The sequence below is a fragment of the Myotis myotis genome, unplaced genomic scaffold, assembly GCF_014108235.1.
Source record: "Myotis myotis isolate mMyoMyo1 unplaced genomic scaffold, mMyoMyo1.p scaffold_m19_p_22, whole genome shotgun sequence".
NCBI classification, from domain to species: domain Eukaryota; kingdom Metazoa; phylum Chordata; class Mammalia; order Chiroptera; family Vespertilionidae; genus Myotis; species Myotis myotis.
Window position 1 is genome coordinate 577,146 of NW_023416327.1, and position 17,015 is coordinate 594,160.

General features: G+C 59.7%; 1 protein-coding gene across 3 annotated transcripts in view; it reads right to left on the bottom strand.

The window, feature by feature from the left end:
• Positions 1-17,015, bottom strand: part of ARNT2 (aryl hydrocarbon receptor nuclear translocator 2) — a 79,655-nt gene that overhangs the window by 30,161 nt on the left and 32,479 nt on the right. For all 3 annotated transcript variants that reach the window (XM_036355491.1, XM_036355490.1, XM_036355492.1), the window contains exons 6-8: positions 5,792-5,894; positions 3,778-3,843; positions 2,926-3,011 (exon numbers count right to left, since the gene is read on the bottom strand). In XM_036355491.1, the coding sequence (XP_036211384.1) occupies positions 2,926-3,011; positions 3,778-3,843; positions 5,792-5,894 (255 nt within the window). The remainder of the gene's footprint in view (positions 1-2,925; positions 3,012-3,777; positions 3,844-5,791; positions 5,895-17,015) is intronic.

The window sequence follows — 17,015 nt, forward strand, 5'->3', positions numbered from 1 at the left end:
GACTCTCACCAACGCTGTGTATTGTGTCTTTTTCACGTTATGCTATTTGGTATGTGAGAGGAGACGGTATCCGAATATTTCAATTGGCAGTTATGAGGAACAGGAGACGGAATTTTCCCCAAAGGCTTACTGTGTGTGCATATGTGTTACATGTGTGTGTAGTTATGCATCGCATGTGTGTACACGCACACATGTGTGATGTGGGTGCGCATGCACACATATGTATATGTGCCTGTGCATATACGTGTGCCCGTGCATGTGTGTGCGTACACACACATCCTATATAATAAAAGCCTAATATGCTAAGTGTCCGGTCGTCCAGCCGTCCATTCAACCAATCAAGTCGTAATATGCTAATGATATGCTAAGGCCACCCAACCACGCGCTATGACATGCACTGACCACCGGGGACAGACAGTCGACCGGTTCACCAGCCGCTATGACATGCACTGACCACCGGGGGCAGACAGTCGACCGGTTCACCAGCCGCTATGACGTGCACTGACCACCGGGGACAGACAGTCGACCGGTTCACCAGCCGCTATGACGTGCACTGACCACCGGGGGCAGACAGTCGACCGGTTCACCAGCCGCTATGACGTGCACTGACCACCGGGGGCAGACAGTCGACCGGTTCACCAGCCGCTATGACGTGCACTGACCACCGGGGACAGACAGTCGACCGGTTCACCAGCCGCTATGACGTGCACTGACCACCGGGGGCAGACAGTCGACCGGTTCACCAGTCGCTATGACGTGCACTGACCACCGGGGGCAGACAGTCGACCGGTTCACCAGTCGCTATGACATGCACTCACCACCGGGGACAGACACTCCGACTGGTAGGTGAGCTTCTGCTGGCGTCCTGCCGATTGGGACTGAGTGAGACGGGCCGGACATGCCCTGAGCCTTCCTGCGGCCCCTCCCCGGCCCCGATCGTGCACCGGTGGGGTCCCTAGGCCTGGCCTGTGCCCTCTCACAACCTGGGACCCCTCGAGGGATGTCGGAGAGCTGGCCGGTTTCAGCCCGATCCCCCAGGCCAGGCCAAGGGACCCCACTGGTGCACGAATTTGTGCACCGGGCCTCTAGTGTACGTATATGTGCATATACGTGTGTGCGTGCGTGCGTGTGTACATACACTTTAACACCCTTTTCATATCCTTGGCTCATTTTTCCCTCTGGAGTTAAAAGTCTGCTTTTTTGGTCACTTTCCTCTTTTTTTTGTCCAAATCGTCCATACGGTGCCTCCTGGCAACGGCACTAAGTAGGACACATTCTTCCTCCTCCATGTGACTCCCCCTCAAATACTTACAGACAGAAATCACGTCTCTCTTTCTCCAAGACAAACACCCCGGCTCCTGCTACCAGGCCTCCCGAGGCCAAGTTTCCAGGGCGGGCGGCTGCTGAGGACCTCGTGCGTAATACGTCCCGCCGCCCTGCCGCCCTGTCCCCGCGGCACTCACGGCCCAGAACCCCCTGCGACTCCCGCCGAGCTCGCCCCGAGCGGCCCCTGCAGACTCTCGGGATGTGCCGCCCCCGCCTGCACCCCGGGCCCGGGCCCGCCTCCCGCTCACCCACAGGACGCCACGCGTTAGGCGTTGCTGGTGGGACACTGTGCGCCGGGAGCCCCAATCAAGTGGTGAGAGGGAGCGAGCACGTAGAGGCCAAAAACAGGAAGAGGAACTGGCCGGGTGTAAGGACCGTAATTAACTCAAATGAGGAAAGCGTTGAGAAGGGGGTGGTCAGCCCGGCCGGCCAGTGTGGCTCAGGGGTTGGGCGTCGACCTATGAACCAAGAGGTCAGGGTTCGATTCCGGTCAGGGCACATGCCCAGGATGCAGGCTGGATCCCCAGTGTGGGGCGTGCAGGAGGCAGCCGATCCATGATTCTCTCTCATAACTGATGTTTCTATCTCTCCCTCTCCCTTCCTCTCTGAAATCAATGAAAACCCCAATTTTTTTGGGGGGGAGGGGCAGTGAATCTATATATATATATATAAAAGCCTAAGCAACCGAACGATCGGTTGCTATGACGTGCACTGACCACCAGGGGACAGACATTCAACGCACAGGATTGGTCTCCCTCCTGTCTGGGTTGGGCCTGTGGGGATCGGGCCTGTGGGGATCGGGCCAAAACCAGCTATCCGACGTCCCTCGAGGGGTCCCGGATTGCGAGAGGGTGCAGGCCAGGCCAAGGGACCCCACCAGTGCACGAATCCGTGCACCAGACCTCTAGAATGAATATATATATAAATATACATACATGTATACATACATACACACACACACACACACACACACACACACACACATAAAAGTGTAATATGCTAATTAGACCAGACGTCCTTCCGGACGACCTCCTAGATCAGTGGTTCTCAACCTTCCGGCCCTTTAAATACAGTTCCTCATGTTGTGACCCAACCACAAAATTATTTTCATTGCCACTTCATAACTGTAATGAATCGTCATGTAAATGTCTGGTATGCAGGATGGTCTTAGGCGACCCCTGTGAAAGGGTCGTTTGACCGCCAAAGGGGTCGTGACCCACAGGTTGAGAATCGCTGTCCTAGATGAAGCCGGGGCTACGAGGGAAGCCAGTGCCAGCAGCCAGGGAAGGAAGGCCTACTCTTGCAATAATTTCATGCACCAGGCCTCTAGTGTGTGTGTGTGTGTGTGTGTGTGTGTGTGTGTGTGTGTGTGTGTGTGTGTCATAATGCTTAACACCTGAGTATCTCAGACGGTTTTTTCCAAGTAGCTGCACCATTTTACCTTCCCGCCAGCAATACGTGAGGGTTCCAAGCACTCCCCGCCCTCGCCAACCCTCCCTCTTGCCCGTTTTCACCATCCGAGGGCCAGAGGCAGCAGCTCCTCCCCACGTGCAGCTACTCCTCTGCACGTTCGACTTCTGCCCAGCAGGCTCTGCTCACCTGCCGGGGGCCAGGCCTTGATGTAGCCGGTGCAGTGGACCACGGCGTACTGGGCTTCCCCTTCCTTCACAGGCCCCAGGCCGTTCCTGCGGGGAGAACGGCAGGGACATGGCTTCCGGCCCCCGGGGGTCAGGCGAGGGTGCTGATGGCTGCTCCCATACCGAAGCCACCGGGGTCCCAGGTTTGCCTGGTGGTTTTGCATCTTGACTGTTTCCCCTCCTTCCACAGAGTCTGGAAGCCCAAAATAAATTCCCCCAACTCCCTTTCTCATCTCAGCCCCAGAAATCCGTCATATCAGGGCTCCTGGTCCTCCCCACACTCAGCCCCTCTCCACGTCCAGCTACTCCTCTCCCCGTCCAGCTACTCCTGTCCCAGTTCAGCTACTCCTCACCAAGTTCAACTACTCCTCTCCCCATCCAGCTACTCCTCTCCCTGTCCAGCTACTCCTCTCCACGTTCAGCTACTCCTCTCCCTGTCCAGCTACTCCTCACCAAGTTCAACTACTCCTCTCCCCATCCAGCTACTCCTCTCCACGTTCAGCTACTCCTCTCCCTGTCCAGCTACTCCTCCCCACGTTCAGCTACTCTTCTCCCAGTTTAGTTACTCCTCTCCCAGTTCAGCTACTCCTCTCCATGTTCAGCCACTCTCTCCAAGGTCAGGTACTCCTCCCCACGATCAGCTACTCCTCCCCACGGTCAGCTACTCCTCCCCACAGTCAACTACTCCTCTCCCCATCCAGCTACTCCTCTCCCCATCCAGCTACTCCTCTCCAAGTTCAGTTACTCCCCAGCTTAGGGCACTCGGCTACCTCCCAGCGGAGCCCAGAAACACCATCAAAAAAACCCCACTGACCTGAACCTCTTCCTCATGGTGGTGATTCTGCTCAGAGGCAGGTGGTCCAACGGAGCATTTCCACACCTAAGAGTCGACAAACACATTAGAGCGAGTGAAGGCCCCGGGCGAGTTTATAAAACACACAGGGCCCGGCCGGCGTGGCTCTGGGGCTGAACCAGGAGGTCAGGGTTCGATTCCTGGCCAAGGGCACAGGCCTGGGTTACAGGCTCGATTCCCAGTGTGAGGCGTGCAGGAGGCAGCCCATCCATGCATGATCCTCTCTCATCATGGATGTTTCCCTCTCCCTCTCCCTCTCCTCTGAAATCAATCAACCAATCAATCAACCAATCAATCAAACACCCAGGGCTGCCGACCAGGAGGCGGCCCTCATCGGATGCTCACACACGTGAACCCGGATGAGCCCTAATGCCAACCTCCCTCCCAAGTGTAGAAGCTGAGGCCCAGGCTCTGAATTCCCACAGCCCCTGCGGGCGAGGGGAGTGGGGCCCACTTGGCAAGGCACAGGGACCTGCTGCCAGGGCCCAGCCCAGGAGCCGGGGACCCAGCGAAGACCCCGAAGCGAGGCTGGCCACGCTCGGGCCTGCGGTCACTGCCATGGACCCGGGTGGCTCTTGGGGGACAGGGGGAGGGGTGATGACAGCAGCGGCGTCTTCTCAGGCCTGAGCCGACGCGTCAACGCAAAGCAGATGCCGCGGCGGACACGCGTGACACACAGAAGCCGTGTCTCGGGCTCCCATTGGCAGCAACCCCGGCCGCCTCCCAGCACCAGGAGCACGCAGACAGCCGCGCCTGCTGACGGCAGAGGACAGAGCAGGGACGCAGGGCGGGTGTGCGGAGTCAGGTCTCCCTGGGGACCCTCCTCGGGGTGCGGGGGTGGGGGGCGGCCCACCGCCCACTCCGCTGGGACCCCGGCTGCCTCGCTGCTCCGTGACCCGCTCGCTTCCACGCTCCGCCGCCGCCTGGCGTGCCCTCTCGCTACGCGCCTCTGCTCTTCCCGCCTATGTGACCAGTGGTGCCCAGCTGGCTTAGTCGTCCACACAGCACGGAGGGGAATCGAGCTGCAGTGGCCAGGGGTTGAGCGACGACCCAGGAACCAGGAGGTCAGGGTTCGATTCCCGCTCAGGGCACAGGCCCGGGTGGCGGGCTCCATCCCCAGTGGGGGGCGTGCAGGAGGCAGCCGGTCCGTGATCCTCTCTCATCACTCATGTCTGTCTGTCTGTCTCTCTCTCCCCCTTCCTCTCTGACGTTAATAAAGATACATTTTTTAAAAAGATGCAAGTCCATTTTACCCTGAGGCCTGGGACAGCGCCTGCCCTAGCATGGGGATAGGGCGTCTGGGGCAGGAGGGGCCGCCTGGGAGGGCGGGCAGGAGCTGAATAATTCTTGTGTCTCTCTCACGTGGATGTTTCTCTCTCTCCCTCCCTCCCTCCCTTCCACTCTCTCGAAAAACCAACGGAAAAAATATCCTCAGGCCCGGCCGGTGTGGCTCAGTGGAGAGAGCATCGGCCTGCGGACTGAATGGTCCTGGGTTCGATTCCGGCCAAGGGCAGGTACCTGGGTTGCGGGCATATCCCCAGTAGGGGGCGTGCAGGAGGCAGCTGATCGATGTTTCTCTCTCATCGATGTTTCTAACTCTCCCTCCCTCTCCCTTCCTCTCTGTAAAAAATCAATAAAATATATTTTTTTAAAAATAAAATAAAATAAAATAAAAAATATCCTCAGGTGAGGGTTTAACAGAGAATAGAAAAGAAGAAGCCACAGGGGTGAACCCGAGGTGGCTTGTGTGGCTGCGCAGCCAAGCAGGTGGAGGCAATACCCCACTGCAGCCACGCCCACCGCCCCGTAGCCACGCCCACCACCCGCCGCAGCCACACCCACCACCCGCCGCAGCCACGCCCACCACCCGCAGCAGCCACGCCCACCACCCGCAGCAGTCACGCCCACCACCCGCAGCAGCCACGCCCACCACCCGCCACGGCCACGCCCACCGCAGCCACGCCCATCGACAGACCTCATCCTGCAGATGAAGGACCGCCTGGAGCCCATGCACATGCGCATGGACGACTGCTGCCCCTCCTTCTTCACTGTCCCGGTCTTCAGGTCCAGGATCCGGCCTGAGAGAGAGAGAGAGAGAGAGAGAGAGAGAGAGAGAGAGAGAGAGAGAGAGAGAGAGAGAGAGAGAGAGATGGAGAGCTCGCTGCACCCGCTCTGCAATGAGGACCGCAGGGTCCCGCACACCCCTCCTTCCTGGGGGTCCCCAACATCCTTTGGCAGGAAACGCACCGGGCGATGCACTCGTACAATCCCAAACGCCCGTGTTCTTTTAAAAAATATATTTCTATAGATTTCAGAGAGGACGGGAGAGGGAGAGAGAGGCATCCGTGATGAGAGAGGGTCACGGACCGGCTGCCTCCGGCACGCCCCCCGCTGGGGATGGAGCCCGCACCCGGGCCGGTGCCCTGACCGGAATCAAACCCTGACCTCCCGGTTCACAGGTCAACGTTCAACCACTGGGCCCCGCCTGCCGGGCTGAAATGACTTTTAAAATATATACATATTTTTCATTGATTTCAGAGAGGAAAGGAGAGGGAGAGAGAGAGAGAAACATCAGTGATGAGAGAATCATTAATCGGCCGCCTCCTGCACGCCCCCCACTGGGGATCAAGCCCGCAACCCAGGCATGTGCCCCGACCGGGAATCGAACCCTGACCTCCGGGTCCTAGGTCCTTGCTCAACCACTGAGGCTTAGCTTTTAAAACGGAAGGAAGGGAGGAAGGAAGGAAAGGAGGGAGGAAGGAAGGAAAGGAAGGAGGGAGGGAGGGAGGAAGGAGAATCAGCAGTTTGTCTTGGATAAGATAATAAAGGAAGGCTGTGTGCCCCTAAAACGGCTCCCCAGGCCACCACCGGAATACAAATAGAAATTAGAAGGCTTTCCTCAAAGGGACCCTGGAGAAAACAGGAACCATCTTATCTTGTCGTGTTTTTTGTTGTTTTTAAAACAGGAGGCCAAGGGAGACAGCCGGGGAGGAAAAGAGAAAATGATCAGCATGAAAGCAAAGCCCTGGCCCCCGGAGACGGACACGATCGGATCGGATGTGGTTCCACACACGAGGGGCCCCGGGAATGCGGGCCCAGAGGCGGGAGGAGACGCGGGCTGCTGCTCCAGCGACAAGGGGTGCTCCGTCCCCCGGGGCTGACCCCAGCCGCCCCAGCAGCTGTGCACACGGGGAACCAACGCCCCGCGGCCCGGGGCCCACACGGTGCACGCGAGGCCACGGCAGAACCAAGTCCAGAGCGGGAGCCGCGTGCACTGAGCCAGGGAGACGCGGGCGCCGCACCCACTGCAGAGGGAGGGGGGCACGTGGGGAACCCAGACAAGAAGGAAATGAAGACAGGGAGCCACACGGAGCAACAGACTTCTATTCTGTTTTCAAATAAAATATATCGTCACCCGGCCAGCGTGGCTCAGTGGTTGGGCGTCGACCTATGAACCAGGAGGTCAGGGTTCGATTCCTGGTCGGGGCACAGGCCCGGGTGGCGGGCTCGATCCCCAGTGGGGGGCGTGCAGGAGGCGGCCGGTCCGTGATTCTCTCTCATCACTGATGTTTCTCTCTCCCTCTCCCTCTCCCTGACTCTGAGATCAATAAACATGTTTTTTAAACATATTGTCCAAAGGGCGCACGGAGCTCGGGGACACGCAGAGGCTAGAGGGGAGCGAGAATGGACTGACTCCGTTGGACAGAAACTTCCAGACTCAGCTCCCATCTCACTGCAGTGGGACCTCGTTTCTCGAACGTCGCCCGTCTCCTACAATCCGCTCCCCCGGCCCCCCTCAGCCCCAAACCTTTCACGCAGATCCCTGTAGGATCAGACACGCGTCTCCCAGGTGACGGACAGGAGAGAATGCGCCAGCAGGAGTCAGTTCACCGCGACTAGAATCTCAGGATGCTCCAATGGGACTATTCTGGTGATCTTTATGCTTTTGTGGCTGCGTGTCATTTTCAATTTTATTTCTTTTTTTTTTTACTGTACGTTTCCCTTTCCTTTTGGTTAAATTTGCATTTACATTTCATGTCCTTTTTTTGTTGTTTATTTTAATACACTAGAGGCCTGGTGCATGAAATTCGTCCATGGGGGAGGGGGAGGGGTCCCTCAGCCCAGCCTGCACTCTCTCGCAATCCGGGACCACTGGCTCCTACCCGCTCACCTGCCTGCCTGATCGCCCCTAACCACCTGCCTGCCTGCCTGATTGCCCCTAACCACCTCTGCCTGCCTGATCACCCCTAACCACCTCTGCCTGCCTGCCTGATCGCCCCTAAATGCCTCCACCTCAGCCCCTGCACCCAGGACCCAGGCTTCCCTCCCTCTGGCTGGCCACAGGCACCCAGGACCCTGGGCAGTGACGCCCAGGCCCCGGCTTTGTCAGGAAAGACATTCAGAATGACGTCTGGAAGACGTCTGGTCTATCCGATCTAATTAGCATATTACCCTTTTGTTAGTATATAGATGTTTATTGATTTCAGGGAGGAAGGGAGAGGGAGAGATAGAAGCATCCATGATGAGAGAGAATCACGGATCAGCTGCCTCCTGCACACCCCACACTGGGGATCGAGCCCACAACCCGGGCCTGTGCCCTGACCGGGAATCGAACCCGGGACCTCCTGGTTCCTAGGTCAACGCTCAACCACTGAGCCACACCGGCCAGGCCACTCTCTCCCTTTTGTGACCAAGGAAGATGGAGGCTGGGGTTTAGGTTGGGACTTGGACCTGTGGCCCTGGAATTACAAAAGGCGCCAAAGGCTCCCAGCCCCTGAGCAGGGCTGGCCCAAGGGACTGGGCGGGGTGGCCCCAGGCCCCAGGGACACTCAGAGGAGCCGGTCTGCCAAGCTGTGTCCCATGCACATCTCCCCGCCCGCCACATGGGGAGGCGCTAACGAGAAGCTAACGGGGCGGCCAGGAGGGCAGCCCAGGCTGCACAGAGAGAATCATCTCAGGCGATGACAAGGCCAAGACCGGGAGGTGAGCCCTGGCCGGTGTGGCTCAGTGGGTAGAGCGTCGGCCTGCAGACTGCAGGGTCCCGGGTTCGATTCCGGTCAAGGGCACGGACCTCAGTGGCAGGCTCCTCCCCGGCCCGGGCCCTGGTCGGGGATCATGCAGGAGGCAGCCCATGGATGTGTCTCTCTCCCATCGATGTTTCTCCCTGCCTCTCCCTCTCTCTTCTACTCGCTCTAAAAATCAACGGGAAAATATCCTCGGGTGAGGATTGACAAAAAAATTTAAAAAAACTGGGAGGTGTAGGGGGGAAGCCAGGGCACAGAGCCCCAGCACGGGTGACAGGCCACGGCCCCCCTCCCACCCGGACCTCGGGGCCCCACAGGCACCCCCCCCCCCAGCACTCACATTCCAAGCGTGACACAGAGTCATGCGAGCACCCCGTGCCCGGCCGGCCGCGGCTCTGCTGTTCATTAAAAAGTCGTCCCCCCCTCGTCCCCCCCGCGGCCGGCACCCCTCCTGCTATGTAATCTGCAGACACGAGTACAAACCCCCCAAGTACAAACCCCCCATCCTGTTTAGAATACTCCGGAGTGTGACTGAAAGAGACACATTCCTCTGCGGGGGTCATGCTGCAGGAATGCCAGCAATGCGGGCCCCGAGGGGTCACCGATGAGTCCTCCTCCCCCTCCGCCTCCGTCTGATGGAGGGGGGCCAGGCTGACGCGGGTTCAAGGAGGCAAGCTGGGGCCGAGCCGGGCCGAGCCTCCCCTGCAAACAGGTGACGAGACGATCACAAAATAGAAAAGCAGCAGGGATGACCTGCCTCCATGCAGGAAAGCCGTAGAAGGGGCTTGAAGCGATCGGGAACACGGAGGGAGCCTGGCCGGCGTGGCTCAGTGGTTGGGCTTCAACCTAGGAACCAGGAGGTCCCGGGTTCGTTTCGATTCCCCGTCAGGGCACAGGCCCGGGTGGCGGGCTGCATCCCCAGTGGGGGGCGTGCAGGAGGCAGCCGATGCATGATTCTCTCTCATCATGGATGTTTCTTTCTCTCTCTCTCCCCCTCTCCCTCCCTCTCTGAAATCAATAAAAATATAAAAAAGAAGCCCTGGCCGGTGTGGCTCAGTGGATAGAGCGTCGGCCCCAGGACTGAAGGGTCCCGGGTTCGATTCCGGTCAAGGGCACGGACCTGGGTGTCAGGTTCACCAGGCCCTGGACGGGGCGCGTGCAGGAGGCGGCCCATCGAGGTGTCTCTCTCTGTCTCTCCCTCTCCCTTCCGCTCTCCCGAAAAATCAATGGGAAGACATCCGCGGGTGAGGATGCACAACAACAAAAATAATACGCGATAAAAACAGAAGCGCAATATGCTAATTAGACCGGACGTCCTTCCGGACATCCTTCCGGACAATCTCCCAGGCGAAGCCAGGGCTGTGAGGGAAGCCCACGTCCCCGGCGCCAGAGGGAAGCCGCTGCCGGCAGCCGGGGGAAGGACGGCCCAGGCTTGTGTGAGTTTCGTGCACCGGGCCTCTAGGAATACATACAACAGGTGGAAAGGTGAGGGAAGGGAAGGTGAGCGCGTGCAGAGACTCAGTTTGCGTAAAAAGGAAGAAGGGACCTGGGGCTCAGAGCCATGCCCCCCACCCTCCCACCCCCCCACACACACACTCCGGGAGACACGTTCTGAGAAAGTCGACTGTCGCGGAACAGCCAATCCCGGAGACACGGGCGAAGGTCGTCGATCAAGGAAGAGAGACGCGCCCAAGACCAGGAGAGGCGGCCTTCGGGTGAGGAACACGGCCGCGGCCGCCAACCCTGAGGCCGCGGGGAGCTGCGCCCGTCGTCGTCGCCGCGGAGTCAGGAGAAACGAGCCCCGGAACCGATCGCAGGACAAGAGGCAGGAGGTGAGCGCGATGAGGACTCGGCTCGCGTGCCAGGGGACCGGAGCCAGGAGACCCGTCAACGGAGCCGGGGGAGGGGACGCGGGAGGGGCGGGCAGAGAAATAGCACAAGGGCGCCTGCTTCCAGCCGAGACGGGGTCACCGGGGGGTCAGATGTCCCTTCCCTTCAAAAGAATCCAAACGGCCCTGGCTGGTGGCCCAGTGGTTAGAGCATCGGCCTGCAAACTGAGGGTCCCGGGTTCGAGTCCCGGTCAAGGGCATGTACCTCGGTGGTAGGTTGGATCCCTGGCCCTGGTCAGGGCACACGTGGGAGGTGACTGATGGATGTTTCTCTCTCTCTCTCCCACATACACACCTTCCACTCTCTTTAGAAATCAATGGGGCCTGGCTGGTGTGGCTCAGTGGCTGAGCGTCGACCTAGGAACCAGGAGGTCACGGTTCGATTCCCGGTCGGGGCACAGGCCCGGGTTGCGGGCACATCCCCAGTGGGGGGCGTGCAGGAGGCGGCTGATCGATGTTTCTCTCTCATCATCGATGTTTCTGACTCTCTATCCCTCTCCCTTCCTCTCTGTAAAAAATCAATAAAATATATTAAAAATAAATAGTGGGGGGGCCGGAGGGGGGCTCCCCCCCTTCACAGGGGACACAGCCCCTGTGCCCCGCGCCCACTTTCTAGGCCTGTGACGGAGGCGGCTGCGCGATGGGGAGAGGGGTCGGCCGGGGTCACCTCGGGGGGCCCCGCGTGGGGAGCTCGTCACTCCAGATGCTCAAGGTCACGGGATGACATTGCACATCGCCGCCCGGAGAGCCCCGCGTGTCCTCGCCACACACAGGAACACCGCGGCCCTCGCCGCAGCCCTCGCCCCGGCCGGACGCCAGGGGTGCGCCCGGGTACAATCAAAGCCCCCGGAAAAATAACGGACAAGCTGCACACACACGTCCTGTTCCCTCAGCTTCTTCTAAGAAAGCAAGAAACGGGACGATCGGGCCTTGCGTGCATTTCCATGTAGCCGTCGGGCGTGAGTCACGCATTTCACAAAGAAATATGTGTGTGTGTGTGTGTGTGTGTCTCTTTTTTTTTTCCAGGGAAACGAAAGGAAACTATTTTAATCTCCCCGATCACGCTGAGCCTTTTGCAATCCAGTTATTTTTAACGAAAGCCGTGGCAGACCCGGCCCCTGGTCACGTGAGAATATTCCTGAAACCGAAATCGCGGCGGCAGGAAAAGCGATGACGATGCAGGCGGGTGTTTGGAAATGTTCTGAAGCGACTCCTAATCGTGCAGATCTGCCTAAAAACAACATGACTAAGTTATTTTTGCGACTTGCTTTTTATAGATGCGGGGGCGGGCGGGTGGGCGGGGGGAAGAGGGGGGTCTTTGTGTATTTACTTCTGCAGCATCAAAATGAGCAGGAAAGATGAAGACATCGGGGCCGTTGCAAAAAAATATATATCGCGGTCGCTGCTCACGGTGCCGCCGGCTCTGGTTACATTTTTCACATTCTGTTCCCTTTTCGTGGTGCTGTTGCTGGAATTCCTCTCCTGACCGGACAGATGGGGCTGTGCTATTTTATCGGAATACGTACAGTCATTCCCAACGTCGGTTCACCGGGGTTGCTTTTATTTATTTTTTATATATATATATATTTTTTATTGATCTCAGAGAGAAAGGGAGAGGGAGAGAGAGATAGAAGCATCGACGATGAGAGAGAATCATGGATCGGCCGCCTCCTGCACGCCCCGCACTGGGCATGGAGCCCGCCACCCGGGCCTGTGCCCTGACCGGGAATCGAACCCTGACTCCTGGTTCCTAGGTCGACGCTCAACCCCTGAGCCACACCGGCCGGGCCAGGGTTGCTTTTAAAAAATACGGATGCCTGGCCCTGGACGGGTGGCTCGGTTGCTGGGGTGTCGTCCCAATACACCCAGGTTGTGAGTTCGATCCCCAGTCATGCAGGAATATGCAGGAAGCCACCGGTGGGTGCATGAATGAGGCGAACAATAAACCTCCCTCTCTCGCTCTTTCTCAAATTAACTGAAGAAGAAACATACAGACCTGGGCTTTGCCCCTAGACTGTAGAGTTCAGAGACCCGTTTCAGAGTTCTTCAAAGAAGCAGGAACATTCTGCATTGTGTGAGGGACGCGGCTTTTATCTGTCTATCTTCTATACTAACGAAAGGGTAATATGCTAATTAGACCGGGAGACCTTCGGGGAGACCAGACGTCCTCCGGACAAAGCCATGGTGGCAGGACCAAGGCAGAGGCGGTTAGGGGCAAGCAGGCCGGCAAGGGGGGGGCAGTTGGGGGCGATCAGGCTGGCAGGGAGGGCAGTTGGCGGCAAGCAGGCTGGCGGGGAGGGCAGTTGGGGGAAAGCAGGCCGGCAGGGGGTGGGCAGTTGAGGGTGATCAGGTCAGCGGAGAGGGGCACTTAGGGGTGATCAGACCGGAAGGGGGCAGTTTGGGGCAGTCAGGCTGGCAGGCAGAGTGGTTAGGGGCAATCAGGCAGGCAGGTGAGCGGTTAGGAACCAGCAGTCCCGGATTGTGTGAGGGATGTCCGACTGCCGGTTTAGGCCCGATCCCACAGGATGTCCGGCAGTCAGACATCCCCGAGGCGTCCCAGATTGGAGAGGGTGCAGGCCAGGCTGAGGGACAACACCCCCCCGCCGCCAGTGCACGAATTTTGTGCACCGGGCCCCTAGTCCTATATAATAAAAGGCTAATATGCAAATCGACCAAACGGCTCAATGACTGGTCGCTATGATGTGCACTGACCACCAGGGGGCCGACGCTCAATGCAGAAGCTGCCCCCTGGTGGTCAGTGCGCTCCCACAGGGGGAGTGCCGCTCAGCCAGAAGCCGGGCTCACGGCTGGCGAGTGCAGTCACCTAAACCGTCAGTCGGACATCCCCCGAGGGCCCCCGGGCTGCGAGAGGGCACAGGCCAGGCTGATGGACACCCCCCCCCAGTGCACGAATTTTGTGCACCGGGCCTCTAATCTTAGGTAAAAAAGGAAAACAGGACTCCCAGGTACATCAGCTTCACCAAACCCAGAGAGCTGGACATTTTTTAAAAAATGTATTTTTTTAATTGATCTCAGAGAGGAAGGGAGAGGAAGAGAGAGAGAAACATCCATGAAGAGAGAGAATCACGGACCGGCTGCCTCCTGCACGCCCCGCACTGGGGATGGAGCCCGGGGTGCGGGCCTGTGCCCCGACCGGGAATCGAACCCTGACCTCCTGGGTCCTAGGCCGACGCTCAGCCACGGAGCCACGCGGCCGGGCGATGCACTGCATTTGTGCCTCAGACAACAGAAACCCAGCCAGAAGGTGATAAAGCTGACTCAGATGAAAATCAGCATTTTTATTTTTATTTTTTGGCCACGGAGGTCTGTTACCTAATATGGCAGGAAGCGGACTGCGGGGGGCGGGGGGGCGGGGGGCGGGGGGGCGAGAGGAGCCTAGGTGCCCCGCCCCTGGCTGCAGCCCAGGCGCTCGGCCTCCGAGGAAACAAGTGACGGATGAGCAAGTCCGGTTTTCATGAAGTCGCCTTCGCGGCGAGCATCTGCTGGCCTCTCCCAGGAAGTGCAGCACCTGTGCCTGGACCACGACCCCGCCTGATCCCGACCCAGAGCACGACCCCTGATCCTGACCAGACCACGACCCCAGACCATGACCCCTGATCCTGACCAGACCACGACCCCAGACCATGACCCCTGAGCCTGACCAGGCCACGACCCCAGACCATGACCCCTGATCATGACCCCGGACCATGACCCCAGACCATGACCCCTGATCCTGACCAGACCACGACCCCAGACCATGACCCTAGACCATGACCCCTGATCCTGACCAGACCACGACCCCAGACCATGACCCCAGACCACGACCCCAGACCACGACCCCAGACCATGACCCCAGAGCACAACCCCAGACCATGACCCCAGACCATGACCCCTGATCCTGACCAGGCCACGACCCCAGACCATGACCCCTGATCCTGACCAGGCCACGACCCCAGACCATGACCCCTGATCCTGACCAGACCACGACCCCAGACCATGACCCCTGATCATGACCCCGGACCATGACCCCAGACCATGGCCCCAGACCATGACCCCTGATCCTGACCAGACCACGACCCCAGACCATGACCCCAGACCATGACCCCTGATCCTGACCAGACCACGACCCCAGACCATGACCCCAGACCACGACCCCAGACCACGACCCCAGACCATGACCCCAGAGCACAACCCCAGACCATGACCCCAGACAAGGACCCCAGACCATGACCCCTGATCCTAACCAGACCATGACCCCTGATGACCCAGACCACAACCCCTGATCCTGGACCATGACCCCACACCATGACCCCGGATGACGACCCCAGAAGATGACCCCGGATGACGACCCCGGACCATGACCCCGGGCCATGACCCCAGACCGTGACCCGGCTGAAGGTCGTGACCCCAGGCCTGGGCACCCCTGGGCTGGGGCGCAGCGCCCACTTGGGGGCCGGGGGAGCCACCCCACCGCGGAGTGGGGGACAGGGCCTGTGAGTCCTGCACGGGGCCGCTGGCCAGGGCCCTGGGGACCAGCCTGGCCGGCCTCTCCCCGAGTCATCACCCAGCGTCCGGCTGGGGCCTCGGGGAATGAGGTCCGAGCCTCCGGTGCAGCTGGGACGCCGCCGGCGACGGGGCGGGAACGCGCGTCCTGGTCCTGGCACGTGAGGAATGACGGGCGCGGTGAACCCAGCACCGAACAGATAAAGGAGACGGGGGGGGGGGGGGGGGGGGGGGGGGGGTCAGCTCGCACGCCTTCCACGCCCCTGCCCACGTCACCCCCGCGCTGAGCCGGATGCCACCCCGATTCTCCGCAGGGAGGCCGGGCTGAGAGACCGAGAGAGAAACAAACAGCGACCGGCTGCCTCCCGTACGCCCCCCCCCCCCCCACCAGGAGCTGAACCGTGACCGTTCGGCCGACAGGCTCCAACCAACCGAGCCCCAGCGGCCAGGGCCGGCACCTCCCTCCTTTTAGCGACAGCCCCCCCCCCCCCCCCCCCCCCGCCCATGGCCGGCAGGGCAGCCCCTCCCCCCGGCCCGCGGGTCCCAGGCCCCGAGCGGAGAGGCTGCCCGCACACCTTTCAGGGCATCCGGCCACTGGGTGGGGGCCGGGCTGCGGGCTGAGGGGCCGGGGACGCACAGAGGAAGGCACTGTGCTCTGCTGTCATTCAAGCCCAGAGCCGCCCATTCACCCTTGTCGTCACCGGGAGAGTCTGCCTGAGAAGGAGCCCCGCCCGGGAGGGTGGAGCGTGCACCCCAAGAACTGAAAGCGGGGTCCCCAAAGAGGTATCTGCGATCCCACGTTCCCGACAGCATCACTCACAGCGGCCAAGGCACGGAGGGCACCCCAGTGCCCACGGATAGGGGAACGGCTGAAGGAAAGGCGGTCGGGGCCCGGGGTGGAATATTACGCGGCCCTGAAAAAGGAGGAGACGCTCGCCTTTGCTGTGACACCGATGAGCTTCCCTGCCCTTCCGCTCAGGGACGTGAGCCATCACAGAAAGACAGGTCCCGTGAGATTCCAGTGACACGGGAGACGGAAAGCAGCCGGACTCCAGGGAGCGGAGGACAGAGGGGTGGGGGCCAGGGAGACAGGGGTCGGTGCGTAAATGTATAACGTCCCCGTTTTCAGAATGAACACGGTCTAGAGACTGAGCCGCAGCCCTGTGCCTACAGCTAACGAGTCAGTAACGCTCACTTACAACGTGTTAAGAGGACAAAGACCTCGAAAGAAAGGAAGGAAGGAGGAAGGGAGGAGGAAGGAAGGAGGAAGGGAGGAAGGAAAAGGGAGGGAGGAGGAAGGAGGAAGGAAGGGAGGAAGAAAAAGGGAGGGAAGGAGGAAAAAAGAGGAAGAAAAGCCCTGGCTGGTGTTGCTCAGTGGATAGCGCGTCGGCCTGCGGACTGATGGGTCCCGGGTTCGATTCCGGTCGAGGGCACAGGCCCCGGTTGCGGGCTCGATTCCCCAGTAGGAAGCGTGCAGGAGGCAGCCGGTCCATGATTCTCTCTCATCATGGATGTTTATCTCTCTCTCTCTCCCCCTTCCTCTCTGACATCAATAAAAATCTATCATGAAAGGGTAATATGCTAATTAGACCAGACATCTTCTCGACGTCCTTCCGGACAAAGCCACAGTGGCAGGGGCTGAGGCGGTTAGGGGGCGATCAGGCCGGCAGGGGAGGGCAGTTAGGGGCGCTCAGGCCGGCAGGGGAGGGCAGTTAGGGGGATCAGGCTGGCAGGGGAGCAGTTAAGGGGCAATCAGGCCAGCAGGGGAGAGCAGTTAGGGGGC